Below are 23,965 nucleotides of genomic sequence, written 5' to 3' on the forward strand. Positions count from 1 at the left end.
GAGAGAGAGAGAGGGAGGGAGGGAGGGAGGGAGGGAGGGAGGGAGGAGGGAAAGTGAGTGATGGGTCTAATGGAGTCATTATCACTGGTTGGGTGGCGTCGGTCCAAGTATTGCATACCAATAAAGCCTTTTCTCTCATCTATCTAGCCAGCTGTTCTCTAATGTCTGGAAGAACTGGTCTAAATCAGTGGTGTAAAGTACTTCAGTAAAAATACTTTAACGTATTACTTAAGTAGTTTTTTGGGGTATCTGTTCTTTACTTTAATTGACTATTTATGTTTTTGACAACTTTTATTTTTACTTCATGACATTCCTTAAGAAAATAATGTACTTTTTACTCCGTACATTTTCCCTGACACCCAAAAGTATTCGTTACATTTTGAATGCTTAGCGGGACAGAAAATGGTCCAATTCACACACTTATCAAAAGAACATTCCTCGTCATCCCAAATGCCTGGTTTGCTTAACATAATTAATTTTTAATTATTTTTACTTTTACTGTTGATACTTAAGTATATTTAAAACCAGCTACTTTTAGACTTTCACTCAAGTAGTATTTTGCTCAAGTAGTATTTTGCTCAAGTATGCTCAGGCTGAAGGGACAGAGGACTGGGGGACTTACTGTTGGTTTTGAGGCGAGCTGAAGGGATAGAGGACTGGGGGACTTACTGTTGGTTTTGAGGCAGACTGAAGGGATAGAGGACTGGGGGACTTACTGTTGGTTTTGAGGCGGGCTGAAGGGATAGAGGACTGGGGGACTTACTGTTGGTTTTGAGGCAGACTGAAGGGATAGAGGACTGGGGGACTTACTGTTGGTTTTGAGGCGAGCTGAAGGGACAGAGGACTGGGGGACTTACTGTTGGTTTTGAGGCGGGCTGAAGGGACAGAGGACTGGGGGACTTACTGTTGGTTTTGAGGCAGGCTGAAGGGATAGAGGACTGGGGGACTTACTGTTGGTTTTGAGGCGAGCTGAAGGGATAGAGGACTGGGGGACTTACTGTTGGTTTTGAGGCGAGCTGAAGGGATAGAGGACTGGGGGACTTACTGTTGGTTTTGAGGCGGGCTGAAGGGACAGAGGACTGGGGGACTTACTGTTGGTTTTGAGGCAGGCTGAAGGGACAGAGGACTGGGGGACTTACTGTTGGTTTTGAGGCAGGCTGAAGGGATAGAGGACTGGGGGACTTACTGTTGGTTTTAAGGCGGGCTGAAGGGACAGAGGACTGGGGGACTTACTGTTGGTTTTGAGGCAGGCTGAAGGGACAGAGGACTGGGGGACTTACTGTTGGTTTTGAGGCAGGCTGAAGGGATAGAGGACTGGGGGACTTACTGTTGGTTTTGAGGCGGGCTGGGTCGCTGTTGCGGCTGCCTGCCTGGTTGATTGCCTTGACAAAGAAGACATAACGTGTTCCACTCTGCAGGCCGTGCACCGTGTAGTGGTTCTGCTTGATGTTGGGGACAATCATCCAACTGTCCACACTGTTATACAGACCTGGAGAGAGATACAGACTGTTATACAGACCTAGAGATACAGAATGTTATACAGACCTAGAGATACAGACTGTTATACAGACCTAGAGATACAGAATGTTATACAGACCTAGAGATACAGAATGTTATAGAGACCTACTGTTATACAGACCTAGAGATATAGACTGTTATAGAGACCTAAAGATATAGACTGTTATACAGACCTAGAGTTACAGACTGTTATAGAGACCTAGAGATACAGACTGTTATAGAGACCTAAAGATATAGACTGTTATACAGACCTAAAGATATAGACTGTTATATAGACCTAGAGTTACAGACTGTTATAGAGACCTTGAGATACAGACTGTTATAGAGACCTAGAGATATAGACTGTTATACAGACCTAAAGATATAGACTGTTATACAGACCTAGAGAGAGATACATACTGTTATAGAGACCTACTGTTATAGAGACCTACTGTTATAGAGACCTAGAGATACAGACTGTTATAGAGACCTAGAGATACAGACCTGACAAGTTAACAAGACTGACTTATTCACACTCCCTGTTCCAACACCAAGGCTGACTTATGACACAACACCACTATGACTTATAACACAACACCACTATGACTTATAACACAACATCACTATGTGACTTATAACACAACATCACTATGTAACTTATAGCACAACACCACTATATGACTTATAACACAACATCACTATGTGACTTATAACACAACATCACTATGTGACTTATAACACAACACCACTATATGACTTATAACACAACAACACTATGTAACTTATAACACAACATCACTATGTGACTTATAACACAACATCACTATATGACTTATAACACAACATCACTATGTGACTTATAACACAACATCACTATGTGACTTATAACACAACATCACTATGTGACTTATAACACAACATCACTATGATTTATAACACAACATAACTATGTAACTTATAACACAACAACAACACTATGTGACTTATAACACATCACCACTATGACTATAACACAACCTCACTATGACTTATAACACAACATCACTATGACTTATAACACAACATCACTATGACTTATAACACAACACCACTATGACTTATAACACAACACCACTATGTGACTTATAACACAACATCACTATGTGACTTATAACACATCACCACTATGACTTATAACACAACATCACTATGTAACTTATAACACAACAACAACACTATGTGACTTATAACACATCACCACTATGACTATAACACAACCTCACTATGACTTATAACACAACATCACTATGACTTATAACACAACATCACTATGACTTATAACACAACACCACTATGACTTATAACACAACATCACTATGACTTATGACACAACATCACTATGTGACTTATAACACAACATCACTATGACTTATAACACAACATCACTATGTGACTTATAACACAACATCACAATGACTTATAACACAACATCACTATGACTTATAACACAACATCACTATATGACTTATAACACAACAACACTATGACTTATAACACAACATCACTATGACTTATAACACAACAACATCACTATGTGACTAATAACACAACATCACTATGTGACTTATAACACAACATCACTATGTGACTTATAACACAACAACATCACTATGTGACTTATAACACAACATCACAATGACTTATAACACAACATCACTATGTGACTTATAACACAACATCACTATATGACTTTTAACACAACACCACTATGACTTATAACACAACATCACTATGACTTATAACACAACAACATCACTATGTGACTAATAACACAACATCACTATGTGACTTATAACACAACATCACTATGACTTATAACACAACATCACTATGACTTATAACACAACATCACTATGTGACTAATAACACAACATCACTATGTGACTTATAACACAACATCACTATGACTTATAACACAACATCACTATGTAACTTATAACACAACAACAACACTATGTGACTTATAACACATCACCACTATGACTATAACACAACCTCACTATGACTTATAACACAACATCACTATGACTTATAACACAACACCACTATGACTTATAACACAACACCACTATGTGACTTATAACACAACATCACTATGACTTATAACACAACAACAACACTATGTGACTTATAACACATCACCACTATGACTATAACACAACCTCACTATGACTTATAACACAACATCACTATGACTTATAACACAACACCACTATGACTTATAACACAACACCACTATGACTTATAACACAACATCACTATGTGACTTATAACACAACATCACTATAACTTATAACACAACAACAACACTATGTGACTTATAACACATCACCACTATGACTATAACACAACCTCACTATGACTTATAACACAACATCACTATGACTTATAACACAACACCACTATGACTTATAACACAACACCACTATGACTTATAACACAACATCACTATGTGACTTATAACACAACATCACTATAACTTATAACACAACCTCACTATGACTTATAACACAACATCACTATGACTTATAACACAACACCACTATGACTTATAACACAATATCACTATGACTTATGACACAACATCACTATGTGACTTATAACACAACATCACTATGACTTATAACACAACAACACTATGACTTATAACACAACATCACTATGACTTATAACACAACAACATCACTATGTGACTAATAACACAACATCACTATGTGACTTATAACACAACATCACTATGACTTATAACACAACATCACTATGTGACTAATAACACAACATCACTATGTGACTTATAACACAACATCACTATGACTTATAACACAACATCACTATGTAACTTATAACACAACAACAACACTATGTGACTTATAACACATCACCACTATGACTATAACACAACCTCACTATGACTTATAACACAACATCACTATGACTTATAACACAACACCACTATGACTTATAACACAACATCACTATGTGACTTATAACACAACATCACTATGACTTATAACACAACATCACTGTGACTAATAACACAACATCACTATGTGACTAATAACACAACATCACTATGTGACTTATAACACAACATCACTATGACTTATAACACAACATAACTATGTGACTAATAACACAACATCACTATGTGACTAATAACACAACATCACTATGTGACTTATAACACAACATCACTATGACTTATAACACAACAACACTATGACTTATAACACAACACCACTATGTGACTTATAACACAACAACATCACTATGTGACTTATAACACAACATCACTATGTGACTTATAACACAACAACATCACTATGTGACTTATAACACAACATCACTATGACTTATAACACAACAACATCACTATGTGACTTATAACACAACATCACTATATGACTTATAACACAACAACATCACTATGTGACTTATAACACAACACCACTATGACTTATAACACAACAACAACACTATGTGACTTATAACACAACACCACTATGACTTATAACACAACATCACTATGTGACTTATAACACAATAACAACACTATGTGACTTATAACACAACATCACTATGACTTATAACACAACACCACTATGACTTATAACACAATATCACTATGACTTATGACACAACATCACTACGACTTATAACACACCATCACTATATGACTTATAACACACCACCACTATGACTTATAACACACCATCACTATATGACTTATAACACACCATCACTATATGACTTATAACACAACAACACTATGTGACTTATAACACACCACCACTATGACTTATAACACAACAACATCACTATATGACTTATAACACAACAATATCACTATATGACTTATAACACAACAACACTATGTGACTTATAACACAACACCACTATGACTTATAACACAACATCACTATATGACTTATAACACACCATCACTATATGACTTATAACACAACAACATCACTATATGACTTATAACACAACAACACTATGACTTATAACACAACAACATCACTATATGACTTATAACACACCATCACTATATGACTTATAACACAACATCACTATGTGACTAATAACACAACATCACTATGTGACTTATAACACAACATCACTATGTGACTTATAACACAACATCACTATGTGACTAATAACACAACAACATCACTATATGACTTATAACACAACAACACTATGACTTATAACACAACAACATCACTATGTGACTTATAACACAACATCACTATGACTAATAACACAACATCACTATGTGACTAATAACACAACATCACTATGTGACTAATAACACAACATCACTATGTGACTTATAACACAACATCACTATGTGACTAATAACACAACATCACTATGACTTATAACACAACACCACTATGACTTATAACACAACACCACTATGACTTATAACACAACAACACTATGACTTATAACACAATATCACTATGACTTATGACACAACATCACTATGTGACTTATAACACAACAACATCACTATATGACTTATAACACAACACCACTATGACTTATAACACAACAACATCACTATATGACTTATAACACAACACCACTATGACTTATAACACAACATCACTATATGACTTATAACACAACACCACTATGACTTATAACACAACATCACTATGTGACTTATAACACAACACCACTATGTGACTTATAACACAACATCACTATGTGACTTATAACACAACATCACTATGTGACTTATAACACAACAACATCACTATGTGACTTATAACACAACAACATCACTATGTGACTTATAACACACCATCACTATATGACTTATAACACAACACCACTATGTGACTTATAACACAACACCACTATGTGACTTATAACACAACATCACTATGTAACTTATAACACAACACCACTATGTGACTTATAACACAACATCACTATGTGACTTATAACACACCATCACTATATGACTTATAACACAACATCACTATGTGACTTATAACACAACATCACTATGTAACTTATAACACAACACCACTATGTGACTTATAACACAACATCACTATATGACTTATAACTCAACACCACTATATGACTTATAACACAGCATCACTATGACTTATAACACAACATCACTATGTGACTTATAACACAACACCACTATATGACTTATAACACAACATCACTATGTAACTTATAACACAACACCACTATGTGACTTATAACACAGCATGCTCGTTTCACCAACACACCAATCTTATGATCAGCATGATGCACATTCAAACTACAGCGTCATAATCTTTAACAATACTTGGGACAGAGAAATGTACATTCCAATATAAGTAGTGGTTAGTAAAGACGTAATTGTGTAATTTCTAAAACATATCCTTGTAAAAAAAACAAAGTCTCCTAAATAGATAAATACAGGGTCCTGTGGGTCTGTAAACTAGAACGACAATACTGTTCTTTCCAAAATATCCACTATTTTTTTTCTTCTCCCCAGTCTCCAAAGTATTGTCATTATGCCTGAAAACCAGAAGAGCTTTCAGCCTATACGACGTGTCCCTTTAGACAGGGACAAGACGTGAATTATTAAAGGGAGATGGAACCAAGAGCATGTTGAAGTAATAACACAGGTTCTGGCCTCCCGAGTGGCGCAGTGGTCTAAGACACTGCATCCCAGTGCTAGCTGTGCCACTCGAGATTCTGGGTTCGAGTCCAAGTTCTGTTGCAGCTGGAGACCCATGGGGTGGCGCACAATAAGCCCAGCGTCGTCCGGGTTAGGGGAGGGTTTGGCCGGCAGGGATGTCCTTGTCCCATCGAGCACTAGCGGCTCCTGTGGCGTGCCGGGCGCAGTGCACGGTGACACGGTCGCCAGGTGTACAGTGTTGGTTCATAGAACGAGCATGGGAAGCTACAAACACACTGTCCTGATAACTACAATATATTACAAACACACTGTCCTGATAACTACAATATACTGCTGTACTACAAACACACTGTCCTGATGATTACAATATACTACAAACACACTGTCCTGATAACTACAATATACTACAAACATACTGTCCTGATAACTACAATATACTACAAACACACTGTCCTGATAACTACAATATACTACAAACATACTGTCCTGATAACTACAATATACTACAAACACACTGTCCTGATAACTACAATATACTACAAACATACTGTCCTGATAACTACAATATACTACAAACACACTGTCCTGATGATTACAAAATACTACAAACACACTGTCCTGATAACTACAATATACTGCTGTACTACAAACACACTGTCCTGATAACTACAATATACTACAAACACACTGTCCTGATAACTACAATATACTACAAACACACTGTCCTGATAACTACAATATACTGCTGTACTACAAACACACTGCCCATAGTCTTGACTCTGGAGCAGCTTCAAAGTGAAGATAGATGAACATTGCTGCAAAATGACCCATAAGAAACCATTTCACTGTTAGTCTACAGCTTTTGTTCATGAAGCATGTGACAAATAAAATGTGATTTGATTTGAGTGAATGTGTCTTTTTTAGAGAAAAGAGAGAGAAGAAACACGTTGCCTGAGCGTTTCCAGATGACGTCTGTCTGTCTGTCTGTCTGTCTGTCTCGCCCTCTCTCTCTCTCTCGCTCTCTCTCTCTCTCTCTTTCTCTGTGTGTGTTAGTGTGTGTTAGTGTGTGTTTGAGATCCACATCATCATCCACGTCTACATCATTAACAGGGAACTAATTAATTCAACTGATTGACTGTGGGTATCTATCACATCATTATGGAATCATTGATGATTGATTGATACAGCCAGTCAATCAAATGTATTTATAAAGCCCTTCGTACATCAGCTGATGTCTCAAAGTGCTGTACAGAAACCCAGCCTAAAACCCCAAACAGCAAGCAATGCAGGTGTAGAAGCAGGGTGGCTAGGAAAAACTCCCTAGAAAGGCCAAAGCCTAGGAAGAAACCTAGAGAGGAACCAGACTCTGAGGGGTGGCCAGTCCTCTTCTGGCTTTGCCGGGTGGAGATTATAACAGAACATGGCCAAGATGTTCAAACGTTCATAGATGACCAGCAGGGTCAAATAATAATAATCACAGTGGTTCTAGAGTTGTGTGAGAGTTGTAGAGTTGTGTGAGAGTTGTGTGAGAGTTGTAGAGTTGGGTGCAGCAGGTCAGCACCTCAGGAGTAAATGTCAGTTGGATTTTCATAGCCGATCATTCAGTTAGAGACAGCAGGTGCAGTAGAGAGAGAGAGTCGAAAACAGCAGGTCCGGAACAAGGTAGCACATCCGGTGAACAGGTAAATGACATACAAAAACACTAACACTACCCTACAGTAAACAACACTATCCTACAGTCCTACAGTAAACAAATCTACCCTACAGTACTACAGTAAACAACACTACCCTACAGTAAACAACACTACCCTACAGTCCTAAAGTAAACAACACTACCCTACAGTACTACAGTAAACAACACTACCATACAGTAAACACTACCCTACAGTCCTACAGTAAACACTACACTACAGTACTACAGTAAACAACACTACCCTACAGTAAACAACACTACCCTACAGTCCTACAGTAAACAACACTACCCTACAGTAAACAACACTACCCTACAGTACTACAGTAAACAACACTACCCTACAGTACTACAGTAAACAACACTACCATACAGTAAACAACACTACCCTACAGTACTACAGTAAACAACACTACCCTACAGTACTACAGTAAACAACACTACCCTACAGTACTACAGTAAACAACACTACCCTACAGTACTACAGTAAACAACACTACCCTACAGTACTACAGTAAACAATACTACCCTACAGTACTACAGTAAACAACACTACCCTACAGTCCTACAGTAAACAACACTACCCTACAGTACTACAGTAAACAACACTACCCTACAGTACTACAGTAAACAACACTACCCTACAGTACTACAGTAAACAACACCACCCTACAGTCCTACAGTAAACAACACTACCCTACAGTACTACAGTAAACAATATTACCATACAGTAAACAACACCACCCTACAGTCCTACAGTAAACAACACTACCCTACAGTACTACAGTAAACAACACCACCCTACAGTACTACAGTAAACAACACTACCCTACAGTACTACAGTAAACAACACTACCCTACAGTACTACAGTAAACAACACTACCCTACAGTACTACAGTAAACAACACCACCCTACAGTCCTACAGTAAACAACACTACCCTACAGTACTACAGTAAACACTACCCTACAGTACTACAGTAAACACCATTACCATACAGTAAACAACACTACCCTACAGTACTACAGTAAACAACACTACCCTACAGTAAACAACACTACCCTACAGTACTACAGTAAACAACACTACCCTACAGTACTACAGTAAACAACACCACCCTACACTACTACAGTACACAACACTACCCAACACTACTACAGTAAACAACACTACCCTACAGTACTACAGTAAACAACATTACCATACAGTAAACAACACTACCCTACAGTACTACAGTAAACAACACTACCCTACAGTAAACAACACTACCCTACAGTACTACAGTAAACAACACCACCCTACACTACTACAGTAAACAACACTACCCTACACTACTACAGTAAACAACACTACCCTACACTACTACAGTAAACAACACTACCCTACAGTACTACCGTAAACAACACTACCATACAGTACTACAGTAAACAACACTACCCTACAGTAAACAACACTACCCTACAGTACTACAGTAAACAACACTACCCTACAGTACTACAGTAAACAACACTACCATACAGTACTACAGTAAACAACACTACCCTAGAGTACCACACTAAACAACACTACCCTACAGTACCACAGTAAACAACACTACCCTACAGTACTACAGTAAACAACACTACCCTACAGTCTTACAGTAAACAACACTACCCTACAGTCCTACAGTAAACAACACTACCCTACAGTACTACAGTAAACAACACTACCCTACAGTACTACAGTAAACACTACCCTACAGTACTACAGTAAACAACACTACCCTACAGTAAACAACACTACCCTACAGTACTACAGTAAACAACACTACCCTATAATACTACAGTAAACAACACCACCCTACAGTACTACAGTAAACAACACTACCCTACAGTACTACAGTAAACAACACTACCCTACAGTACTACAGTAAACAACACTACCCTACAGTACTACAGTAAACAACACTACCCTACAGTACTACAGTAAACACACACTACCCTACAGTAAACAACACTACCCTAGAGTCCTAAAGTAAACAACACTACCCTACAGTACTACAGTAAACAACACTACCATACAGTAAACAACACTACCCTACAGTACTACAGTAAACAACACTACCCTACAGTCCTACAGTAAACACTACCCTACAGTACTACAGTAAAAAACACTACCCTACAGTAAACAACACTACCCTACAGTCCTACAGTAAACAACACTACCCTACAGTAAACAACACTACCCTACAGTACTACAGTAAACAACACTACCCTGCAGTCCTACAGTAAACAACAGTACCCTACAGTACTACAGTAAACAACACTACCATACAGTAAACAACACTACCCTACAGTACTACAGTAAACAACACTACCCTACAGTACTACAGTAAACAACACTACCCTACAGTACTACAGTAAACAACACTACCCTACAGTACTACAGTAAACAACACTACCCTACAGTACTACAGTAAACAACACTACCCTACAGTAAACAACACTACCCTAGAGTCCTAAAGTAAACAACACTACCCTACAGTACTACAGTAAACAACACTACCATACAGTAAACAACACTACCCTACAGTACTACAGTAAACAACACTACCCTACAGTCCTACAGTAAACACTACCCTACAGTACTACAGTAAAAAACACTACCCTACAGTAAACAACACTACCCTACAGTCCTACAGTAAACAACACTACCCTACAGTAAACAACACTACCCTACAGTACTACAGTAAACAACACTACCCTACAGTCCTACAGTAAACAACAGTACCCTACAGTACTACAGTAAACACTACCATACAGTAAACAACACTACCCTACAGTACTACAGTAAACAACACTACCCTACAGTACTACAGTAAACAACACTACCCTACAGTACTACAGTAAACAACACTACCCTACAGTACTACAGTAAACAACACTACCCTACAGTACTACAGTAAACAACACTACCCTACAGTCCTACAGTAAACAACACTACCCTACAGTACCACAGTAAACAACACCACCCTACAGTCCTACAGTAAACAACACTACCCTACAGTACTACAGTAAACAACACTACCCTACAGTACTACAGTAAACAACATTACCATACAGTAAACAACACTACCCTACAGTACTACAGTAAACAACACTACCCTACAGTACTACAGTAAACAACACCACCCTACAGTACTACAGTAAACAACACTACCCTACAGTCCTACAGTAATCAACACTACCCTACAGTACTACAGTAAACACTACCCTACAGTGCTACAGTAAACAACACTACCCTACAGTACTACAGTAAACACTACCCTACAGTACTACAGTAAACAACACCACCCTACACTACTACAGTACACAACACTACCCTACACTACTACAGTAAACAACACTACCCTACAGTACTACAGTAAACAACATTACCATGCAGTAAACAACACTACCCTACAGTACTACAGTAAACAACACTACCCTACAGTAAACAACACTACCCTACAGTACTACAGTAAACAACACTACCCTACAGTACTACAGTAAACAACACCACCCTACACTACTACAGTAAACAACACTACCCTACACTACTACAGTAAACAACACTACCCTACAGTACTACAGTAAACAACACTACCCTACAGTAAACAACACTACCCTACAGTACTACAGTAAACAACACTACCCTACAGTACTACAGTAAACAATACAACCATACAGTACTACAGTAAACAACACTACCCTAGAGTACCACACTAAACAACACTACCCTACAGTACTACAGTAAACAACACTACCCTACAGTACTACAGTAAACAACACTACCCTACAGTCTTACAGTAAACAACACTACCCTACAGTCCTACAGTAAACAACACTACCCTACAGTACTACAGTAAACAACACTACCCTACAGTACTACAGTAAACACTACCCTACAGTACTACAGTAAACAACACTACCCTACAGTACTACAGTAAACAACACTACCCTACAGTAAACAACACTACCCTACAGTACTACAGTAAACAACACTACCCTATAATACTACAGTAAACAACACCACCCTACAGTACTACAGTAAACAACACTACCCTACAGTACTACAGTAAACAACACTACCCTACAGTACTACAGTAAACAACACTACCCTACAGTACTACAGTAAACAACACTACCCTACAGTACTACAGTAAACAACACTACCCTACAGTACTACAGTAAACAACACTACCCTACAGTAAACAACACTACCCTAGAGTCCTAAAGTAAACAACACTACCCTACAGTACTACAGTAAACAACACTACCATACAGTAAACAACACTACCCTACAGTACTACAGTAAACAACACTACCCTACAGTGCTACAGTAAACAACACTATCCTACAGTACTACAGTAAACACTACCCTACAGTACTACAGTAAACAACACTACCCTACAGTACTACAGTAAACAACACTACCCTACAGTACTACAGTAAACAACACCACCCTACAGTCCTACAGTAAACAACACTACCCTACAGTACTACAGTAAACAACACTACCCTACAGTACTACAGTAAACAACATTACCATACAGTAAACAACACTACCCTACAGTACTACAGTAAACAACACTACCCTACAGTAAACAACACTACCCTACAGTACTACAGTAAACAACACTACCCTACACTACTACAGTAAACAACACTACCCTACAGTACTACAGTAAACAACATTATCATACAGTAAACAACACTACCCTACAGTACTACAGTAAACACCACCCTACACTACTACAGTAAACAACACTACCCTACAGTACTACAGTAAACAACACTACCCTACAGTAAACAACACTACCCTACAGTACTACAGTAAACAACACTACCCTACAGTAAACAACACTACCCTACAGTACTACAGTAAACAACACTACCCTAGAGTACCACAGTAAACAACACTACCCTACAGTACTACAGTAAACAACACTGCCCTACAGTACTACAGTAAACAACACTACCCTACAGTCCTACAGTAAACAACACTACCCTACAGTCCTACAGTAAACAACACTACCCTACAGTACTACAGTAAACAACACTACCCTACAGTAAACAACACTACCCTACAGTACTACAGTAAACAACACTACCCTACAGTACTACAGTAAACAACACTACCCTGGTACCTGACTGGTACTACCAGATATATAGATATATCATCTCACATTCCCATCCCTGGTACCATACTGGTACTACCAGATATATAGACATATCATCTCACATTCCCATCCCTGGTACCAGACTAGTACTACCAGATATATAGACATATCATCTCACATTCCAATCCCTGGTACCTGACTAGGTACTACCAGATATATAGACATATCATCTCACATTCCCATCCCTGGTACCATACTGGTACTACCAGATATATAGACATATCATCTCACATTCCCATCCCTGGTACCAGACTGGTACTACCAGATATATAGACATATCATCTCACATTCCCATCCCTGGTACCATACTGGTACTACCAGATATATAGACATATCATCTCACATTCCCATCCCTGGTACCAGACTGGTACTACCAGATATATAGACATATCATCTCACATTCCCATCCCTGGTACCATACTGGTACTACCAGATATATAGACATATCATCTCACATTCCCATCCCTGGTACCAGACTGGTACTACCAGATATATAGACATATCATCTCACATTCCCATCCCTGGTACCTGACTAGGTACTACCAGATATATAGACATATCATCTCACATTCCCATCCCTGGTACCAGACTGGTACTACCAGATATATAGACATATCATCTCACATTCCCATCCCTGGTACCTGACTAGGTACTACCAGATATATAGACATATCATCTCACATTCCCATCCCTGGTACCATACTGGTACTACCAGATATATAGACATATCATCTCACATTCCCATCCCTGGTACCTGACTAGGTACTACCAGATATATAGACATATCATCTCACATTCCCATCCCTGGTACCTGACTAGGTACTACCAGATATATAGACATATCATCTCACATTCCCATCTCTGGTACCTGACTGGTACTACCAGATATATAGACATATCATCTCACATTCCCATCTCTGGTACCATACTGGTACTACCAGATATATAGACATATCATCTCACACTCCCATCCCTGGTACCATACTGGTACTACCAGATATATAGACATATCATCTCACATTCCCATCCCTGGTACCTGACTAGGTACTACCAGATATATAGACATATCATCTCACACTCCCATCCCTGGTACCATACTGGTACTACCAGATATATAGACATATCATCTCACATTCCCATCCCTGGTACCTGACGGGTACTACCAGATATATAGACATATCATCTCACACTCCCATTCCTGGTACTACCAGATATATAGACATATCATCTCACATTCCCATCCCTGGTACTACCAGATATATAGACATATCATCTCACATTCCCATCCCTGGTACCATACTGGTACTACCAGATATATAGACATATCATCTCACATTCCCATCCCTGGTACCATACTGGTACTACCAGATATATAGACATATCATCTCACATTCCCATCCCTGGTACCATACTGGTACTACCAGATATATAGACATATCATCTCACATTCCCATCCCTGGTACCAGACTGGTACTACCAGATATATAGACATATCATCTCACAGTCCCATCCCTGGTACCATACTGGTACTACCAGATATATAGACATATCAGCTCACACTCCCATTCCTGGTACCATACTGGTACTACCAGATATATAGACATATCATCTCACATTCCCATCCCTGGTACCTGACTAGGTACTACCAGATATATAGACATATCATCTCACACTCCCATCCCTGGTACCATACTGGTACTACCAGATATATAGACATATCATCTCACATTCCCATCCCTGGTACCTGACGGGTACTACCAGATATATAGACATATCATCTCACACTCCCATTCCTGGTACTACCAGATATATAGACATATCATCTCACATTCCCATCCCTGGTACTACCAGATATATAGACATATCATCTCACATTCCCATCCCTGGTACCATACTGGTACTACCAGATATATAGACATATCATCTCACATTCCCATCCCTGGTACCTGACTAGGTACTACCAGATATATAGACATATCATCTCACACTCCCATCCCTGGTACCATACTGGTACTACCAGATATATAGACATATCATCTCACATTCCCATCCCTGGTACCTGACGGGTACTACCAGATATATAGACATATCATCTCACACTCCCATTCCTGGTACTACCAGATATATAGACATATCATCTCACATTCCCATCCCTGGTACTACCAGATATATAGACATATCATCTCACATTCCCATCCCTGGTACCATACTGGTACTACCAGATATATAGACATATCATCTCACATTCCCATCCCTGGTACCATACTGGTACTACCAGATATATAGACATATCATCTCACATTCCCATCCCTGGTACCATACTGGTACTACCAGATATATAGACATATCATCTCACATTCCCATCCCTGGTACCAGACTGGTACTACCAGATATATAGACATATCATCTCACATTCCCATCCCTGGTACCATACTGGTACTACCAGATATATAGACATATCAGCTCACACTCCCATTCCTGGTACCTGACTAGGTACTACCAGATATATAGACATATCATCTCACACTCCCATCCCTGGTACCATACTGGTACTACCAGATATATAGACATATCATCTCACATTCCCATCCCTGGTACCAGACTGGTACTACCAGATATATAGACATATCATCTCACATTCCCATCCCTGGTACTACCAGATATATAGACATATCATCTCACATGCCCATCCCTGGTACCATACTGGTACTACCAGATATATAGACATATCATCTCACATTCCCATCCCTGGTACCTGACTGGTACTACCAGATATATAGACATATCATCTCACATGCCCATCCCTGGTACTACCAGATATATAGACATATCATCTCACATTCCCATCCCTGGTACCTGACTAGGTACTACCAGATATATAGACATATCATCTCACACTCCCATCCCTGGTACCTGACTGGTACTACCAGATATATAGACATATCATCTCACACTCCCATCCCTGGTACCATACTGGTACTACCAGATATATAGACATATCATCTCACATTCCCATCCCTGGTACCTGACTGGTACTACCAGATATATGGACATATCATCTCACATTCCCATCCCTGGTACCATACTGGTACTACCAGATATATAGACATATCATCTCACACTCCCATCCCTGGTACCATACTGGTACTACCAGATATATAGACATATCATCTCACATTCCCATCCCTGGTACCTGACTGGTACTACCAGATATATGGACATATCATCTCACATTCCCATCCCTGGTACCATACTGGTACTACCAGATATATAGACATATCATCTCACATTCCCATCTCTGGTACCTGACTGGTACTACCAGATATATAGACATATCATCTCACATTCCCATCCCTGGTACCTGACTGGTACTACCAGATATATAGACATATCATCTCACATTCCCATCCCTGGTACCTGACTAGGTACTACCAGATATATAGACATATCATCTCACATTCCCATCTCTGGTACCTGACTGGTACTACCAGATATATAGACATATCATCTCACATTCCCATCCCTGGTACCAGACTGGTACTACCAGATATATAGACATATCATCTCACATTCCCATCCCTGGTACCAGACTAGGTACTACCAGATATATAGACATATCATCTCACATTCCCATCCCTGGTACCTGACTGGTACTACCAGATATATAGACATATCATCTCACACTCCCATCCCTGGTACCTGACTGGTACTACCAGATATATAGACATATCATCTCACATTCCCATCCCTGGTACCTGACTGGTACTACCAGATATATAGACATATCATCTCACATTCCCATCCCTGGTACTACCAGATATATAGACATATCATCTCACACTCCCACCCCTGGTACCTGACTAGGTACTACCAGATATATAGACATATCATCTCACATTCCCATCCCTGGTACCTGACTGGTACTACCAGATATATAGACATATCATCTCACATTCCCATCCCTGGTACCAGACTGGTACTACCAGATATATAGACATATCATCTCACATTCCCATCCCTGGTACCTGACTGGTACTACCAGATATATAGACATATCATCTCACACTCCCATCCCTGGTACCAGACTGGTACTACCAGATATATAGACATATCATCTCACATTCCCATCCCTGGTACCATACTGGTACTACCAGATATATAGACATATCATCTCACATTCCCATCCCTGGTACCTGACGGGTACTACCAGATATATAGACATATCATCTCACACTCCCATTCCTGGTACTACCAGATATATAGACATATCATCTCACATTCCCATCCCTGGTACTACCAGATATATAGACATATCATCTCACATTCCCATCCCTGGTACCATACTGGTACTACCAGATATATAGACATATCATCTCACATTCCCATCCCTGGTACCTGACTAGGTACTACCAGATATATAGACATATCATCTCACACTCCCATCCCTGGTACCATACTGGTACTACCAGATATATAGACATATCATCTCACATTCCCATCCCTGGTACCTGACGGGTACTACCAGATATATAGACATATCATCTCACACTCCCATTCCTGGTACTACCAGATATATAGACATATCATCTCACATTCCCATCCCTGGTACTACCAGATATATAGACATATCATCTCACATTCCCATCCCTGGTACCATACTGGTACTACCAGATATATAGACATATCATCTCACATTCCCATCCCTGGTACCATACTGGTACTACCAGATATATAGACATATCATCTCACATTCCCATCCCTGGTACCATACTGGTACTACCAGATATATAGACATATCATCTCACATTCCCATCCCTGGTACCAGACTGGTACTACCAGATATATAGACATATCATCTCACATTCCCATCCCTGGTACCATACTGGTACTACCAGATATATAGACATATCATCTCACACTCCCATCCCTGGTACCATACTGGTACTACCAGATATATAGACATATCATCTCACATTCCCATCCCTGGTACCAGACTGGTACTACCAGATATATAGACATATCATCTCACATTCCCATCCCTGGTACTACCAGATATATAGACATATCATCTCACATGCCCATCCCTGGTACCATACTGGTACTACCAGATATATAGACATATCATCTCACATTCCCATCCCTGGTACCTGACTGGTACTACCAGATATATAGACATATCATCTCACATGCCCATCCCTGGTACTACCAGATATATAGACATATCATCTCACATTCCCATCCCTGGTACCTGACTAGGTACTACCAGATATATAGACATATCATCTCACACTCCCATCCCTGGTACCTGACTGGTACTACCAGATATATAGACATATCATCTCACACTCCCATCCCTGGTACCATACTGGTACTACCAGATATATAGACATATCATCTCACATTCCCATCCCTGGTACCTGACTGGTACTACCAGATATATGGACATATCATCTCACATTCCCATCCCTGGTACCATACTGGTACTACCAGATATATAGACATATCATCTCACACTCCCATCCCTGGTACCATACTGGTACTACCAGATATATAGACATATCATCTCACATTCCCATCCCTGGTACCTGACTGGTACTACCAGATATATGGACATATCATCTCACATTCCCATCCCTGGTACCATACTGGTACTACCAGATATATAGACATATCATCTCACATTCCCATCTCTGGTACCTGACTGGTACTACCAGATATATAGACATATCATCTCACATTCCCATCCCTGGTACCTGACTGGTACTACCAGATATATAGACATATCATCTCACATTCCCATCCCTGGTACCTGACTAGGTACTACCAGATATATAGACATATCATCTCACATTCCCATCTCTGGTACCTGACTGGTACTACCAGATATATAGACATATCATCTCACATTCCCATCCCTGGTACCAGACTGGTACTACCAGATATATAGACATATCATCTCACATTCCCATCCCTGGTACCAGACTAGGTACTACCAGATATATAGACATATCATCTCACATTCCCATCCCTGGTACCTGACTGGTACTACCAGATATATAGACATATCATCTCACACTCCCATCCCTGGTACCTGACTGGTACTACCAGATATATAGACATATCATCTCACATTCCCATCCCTGGTACCTGACTGGTACTACCAGATATATAGACATATCATCTCACATTCCCATCCCTGGTACTACCAGATATATAGACATATCATCTCACACTCCCACCCCTGGTACCTGACTAGGTACTACCAGATATATAGACATATCATCTCACATTCCCATCCCTGGTACCTGACTGGTACTACCAGATATATAGACATATCATCTCACATTCCCATCCCTGGTACCAGACTGGTACTACCAGATATATAGACATATCATCTCACATTCCCATCCCTGGTACCTGACTGGTACTACCAGATATATAGACATATCATCTCACACTCCCATCCCTGGTACCAGACTGGTACTACCAGATATATAGACATATCATCTCACATTCCCATCCCTGGTACCAGACTGGTACTACCAGATATATAGACATATCATCTCACATTCCCATCCCTGGTACCATACTGGTACTACCAGATATATAGACATATCATCTCACACTCCCATCCCTGGTACCAGACTGGTACTACCAGATATATAGACATATCATCTCACATTCCCATCCCTGGTACCTGACTGGTACTACCAGATATATAGACATATCATCTCACATTCCCATCCCTGGTACTACCAGATATATAGACATATCATCTCACATTCCCATCCCTGGTACTACCAGATATATAGACATATCATCTCACATTCCCATCCCTGGTACTACCAGATATATAGACATATCATCTCACATTCCCATCCCTGGTACCAGACTGGTACTACCAGATATATAGACATATCATCTCACACTCCCATCCCTGGTACCATACTGGTACTACCAGATATATAGACATATCATCTCACATTCCCATCCCTGGTACTACCAGATATATAGACATATCATCTCACATTCCCCCTCCAGGGAGAGAGGAGAAGGATCAGATGACATCAACAGTGGTTAGCGTTTAAGCACTCAGAGATGCAGAAAAAAGGCAATGCTACAAACTCAGCAGTCTGAAATAACATTTCAGCTCCAGCTCCCTCTTATCCTCCCGAGGAGGTAATGGCAGCTCAGTGAGGCCAGCCAGCCAGCAGACCTGGGGTCAAATAGTATTTGATATACATTTAAAATACTTTATTTGTGCTTGATTGGGCTTGTCTAGGTTAATGGACCAATAGAACAGTCTCAATAGTATAAACCCCGTCCAACTGGAACTACAGGCAGGCAAAGACGAACGTTAAAAGTATTTGAAAATATTTCAAATAGTATTTGAACCCAGGTCTACCAGCCAGCCCACCTCTTCCCTCCCACTCTGGATCTGCTGATGGCCTCAGCTCTTCAGTCTATCACTGCTGAAATAAATCCTACTTCACCGCAGTACTGGGACTGAGCAGGTTGGTGCAGGCTGGGACTCAGTGGAGGAGAGGAGGAGAGAGGAGAGAGGAGGGAGGAGAGAGGAGGAGAGAGGAGGGAGGAGAGAGGAGAGGAGGAGAGAGGAGGGAGGAGGGAGGAGAGAGGAGGGGGGAGTAGAGAGGAGAGGTGGAGAGGAGGAGAGAGGAGGAGAGAGGAGGAGAGAGGAGGAGAGATGAGGAGAGGAGGAGAGGAGGAGAGAGGAGGGAGAAGAGAGAGGAGGGAGGAGGAGAGAGGAGGAGAGAGGAGGGAGGAGAGAGGAGGAGAGAGGAGGGAGGAGAGGAGGGAGAAGAGAGGAGGAGAGAGGAGAGAGAAGAGAGGAGGAGAGAGGAGGAGAGAGGAGGGAGGAGAGAGGAGAGGAGAGAGGAGGAGAGAGAAGAGAAATCGTAGGGAGGAGAGAGGAAGGAGGAGAGGGGGAGGAGAGAGGAAGGAGGAGAGGGGGAGGAGAGAGGAGGGAGGAGAGGGAGAGGAGGAGAGAGGAGGGAGAAGAGAGAAGGAGAGAGGAGAGAAATCGTAGGGAGGAGAGAGGAGGGAGGAGAGGAGGGAGAAGAGAGGAGGAGAGAGGAGAGAAATCATAGGGAGGAGAGAGGGGGGAGGAGAGGGGGAGGAGAGAGGAGGGAGGAGAGGGAGAGGAGGAGAGGAGAAGGGGAGGAGAGAGGAGAGAAATCATAGGGAGGAAAGAGGAGGGAGGAGAGGGAGAGGAGGAGAGGGGGAGGAGGGAGAAGAGAGGAGGAGAGAGGAGGGAGAAGAGAGGAGGAGAGAGGAGAGAGAAGAGAGGAGGAGAGAGGAGGAGAGAGGAGGGAGGAGAGAGGAGAGGAGAGAGGAGGAGAGAGGAGGAGAGAGAAGAGAAATCGTAGGGAGGAGAGAGGAAGGAGGAGAGGGGGAGGAGAGAGGAGGGAGGAGAGGGAGAGGAGGAGAGAGGAGGGAGAAGAGAGAAGGAGAGAGGAGAGAAATCGTAGGGAGGAGAGAGGAGGGAGGAGAGGGGGAGGAGAGAGGAGGGAGGAGAGGGAGAGGAGGAGAGAGGAGGGAGGAGAGAGGAGGAGAGAGGAGAGAAATCGTAGGGAGGAGAGGAAGGAGGAGAGGGGGAGGAGAGAGGAGGGAGGAGAGGGAGAGAGGAGGGAGAAGAGAGGAGGAGAGAGGAGAGAAATCATAGGGAGGAGAGAGGAGGGAGGAGAGGGGGAGGACAGAGGAGGGAGGAGAGGGAGAGGAGGAGAGGAGAAGGGGAGGAGGAGAGAGGAGAGAAATCATAGGGAGGAAAGAGGAGGGAGGAGAGGGAGAGGAGGAGAGGGGAGGAGAGAGGAGGGAGGAGAGAGAAGGGAGGAGAGGAGGAGGAGAGGAGGAGTGGGAAAAGGGGGAAAACAGGAAAGAGGATTAGAGAAGAGAGAAAGGAAGGAGTGAAGAAAAGTAGATGAGAAGAAAGCAGCTCTGTGGAGGATCTGTAGGAAGTACAGTTGATGTCGGACGTTTACATACACCTCAGCCAAATACATTTAAACTCAGTTTTTCACAATTCCTGACATTTAATCCTAGTAAAAATCCCCTGTTTTAGGTCAGTTAGGATCACCACTTTATTTTAAGAATGTGAAATGTCAGAATAATAATATTATTTCTTTCATCACATTCCCAGTGGGTCAGAAGTTTACATACACTCAATTAGTATTTGGTAGCATTGCCTTCAAATTGTTTAACTTGGGTCAAACATTTCGGGGAGCCTTCCACAAGCTTCCCACAATAAGTTGGGTGGATTTTGGCCCATTCCTCCTGACAGAGCTGGTGTAACTGAGTCAGGATTGTAGGCCTCCTTGCTTACACACGCTTTCAAAGTTCTGCCCACACATTTTTTATAGGATTGAGGTCAGGGCTTTGTGATGCCACTCCAATAATACCTTGACTTTGTTGTCCTTTAGCCATTTTGACACAACTTTGAAAGTATGCTTGGGGCCATTGTCCATTTGGAAGACCCATTTGCGACCAAGCTTTAACTTCCTGACTGATGTCTTGAGATGTTGCTTCACTATATCTACACAAGTTTCCTGCTTCATGATGCCATCTATTTTGTGAAGTGCACCAGTCCCTCCTGCAACAAAGCACCCCCATAACAAGATGCTGCCACCCCCATACTTCATTATTGGGATGGTATTCTTCAGCTTGCAAGCCTCCCCCTTTATCCTCCAAACATAACGATGGTCATTATGGCCTAACAGTTGTATTTTTGTTTCATCAGACCAGAGGACATTTCTCCAAAAAGTACAATCTTTGTCCCCATGTGCAGTTGCAAACCGTAGTCTGGCTTTTTTTTGGTGGTTTTGGAGCAGTGGCTTCTTCCTTGCTGAGCGGCCTTTCAGAGCGG

The 23,965-nt window shown here is 40.9% G+C and overlaps 1 protein-coding gene across 3 annotated transcripts in view; it reads right to left on the reverse strand.

Annotated features, from left to right (window-relative positions):
- Positions 1 to 23,965, reverse strand: part of LOC110510782 (probable E3 ubiquitin-protein ligase MID2) — a 233,786-nt gene that overhangs the window by 10,081 nt on the left and 199,740 nt on the right. For all 3 annotated transcript variants that reach the window (XM_036943473.1, XM_036943472.1, XM_036943474.1), the window contains one exon: positions 1,328 to 1,489. In XM_036943473.1, coding sequence (XP_036799368.1) covers positions 1,328 to 1,489 — 162 coding nt within the window. The remainder of the gene's footprint in view (positions 1 to 1,327; positions 1,490 to 23,965) is intronic.

Source organism: Oncorhynchus mykiss, chromosome 14, assembly GCF_013265735.2.
Source record: "Oncorhynchus mykiss isolate Arlee chromosome 14, USDA_OmykA_1.1, whole genome shotgun sequence".
NCBI lineage: Eukaryota > Metazoa > Chordata > Actinopteri > Salmoniformes > Salmonidae > Oncorhynchus > Oncorhynchus mykiss.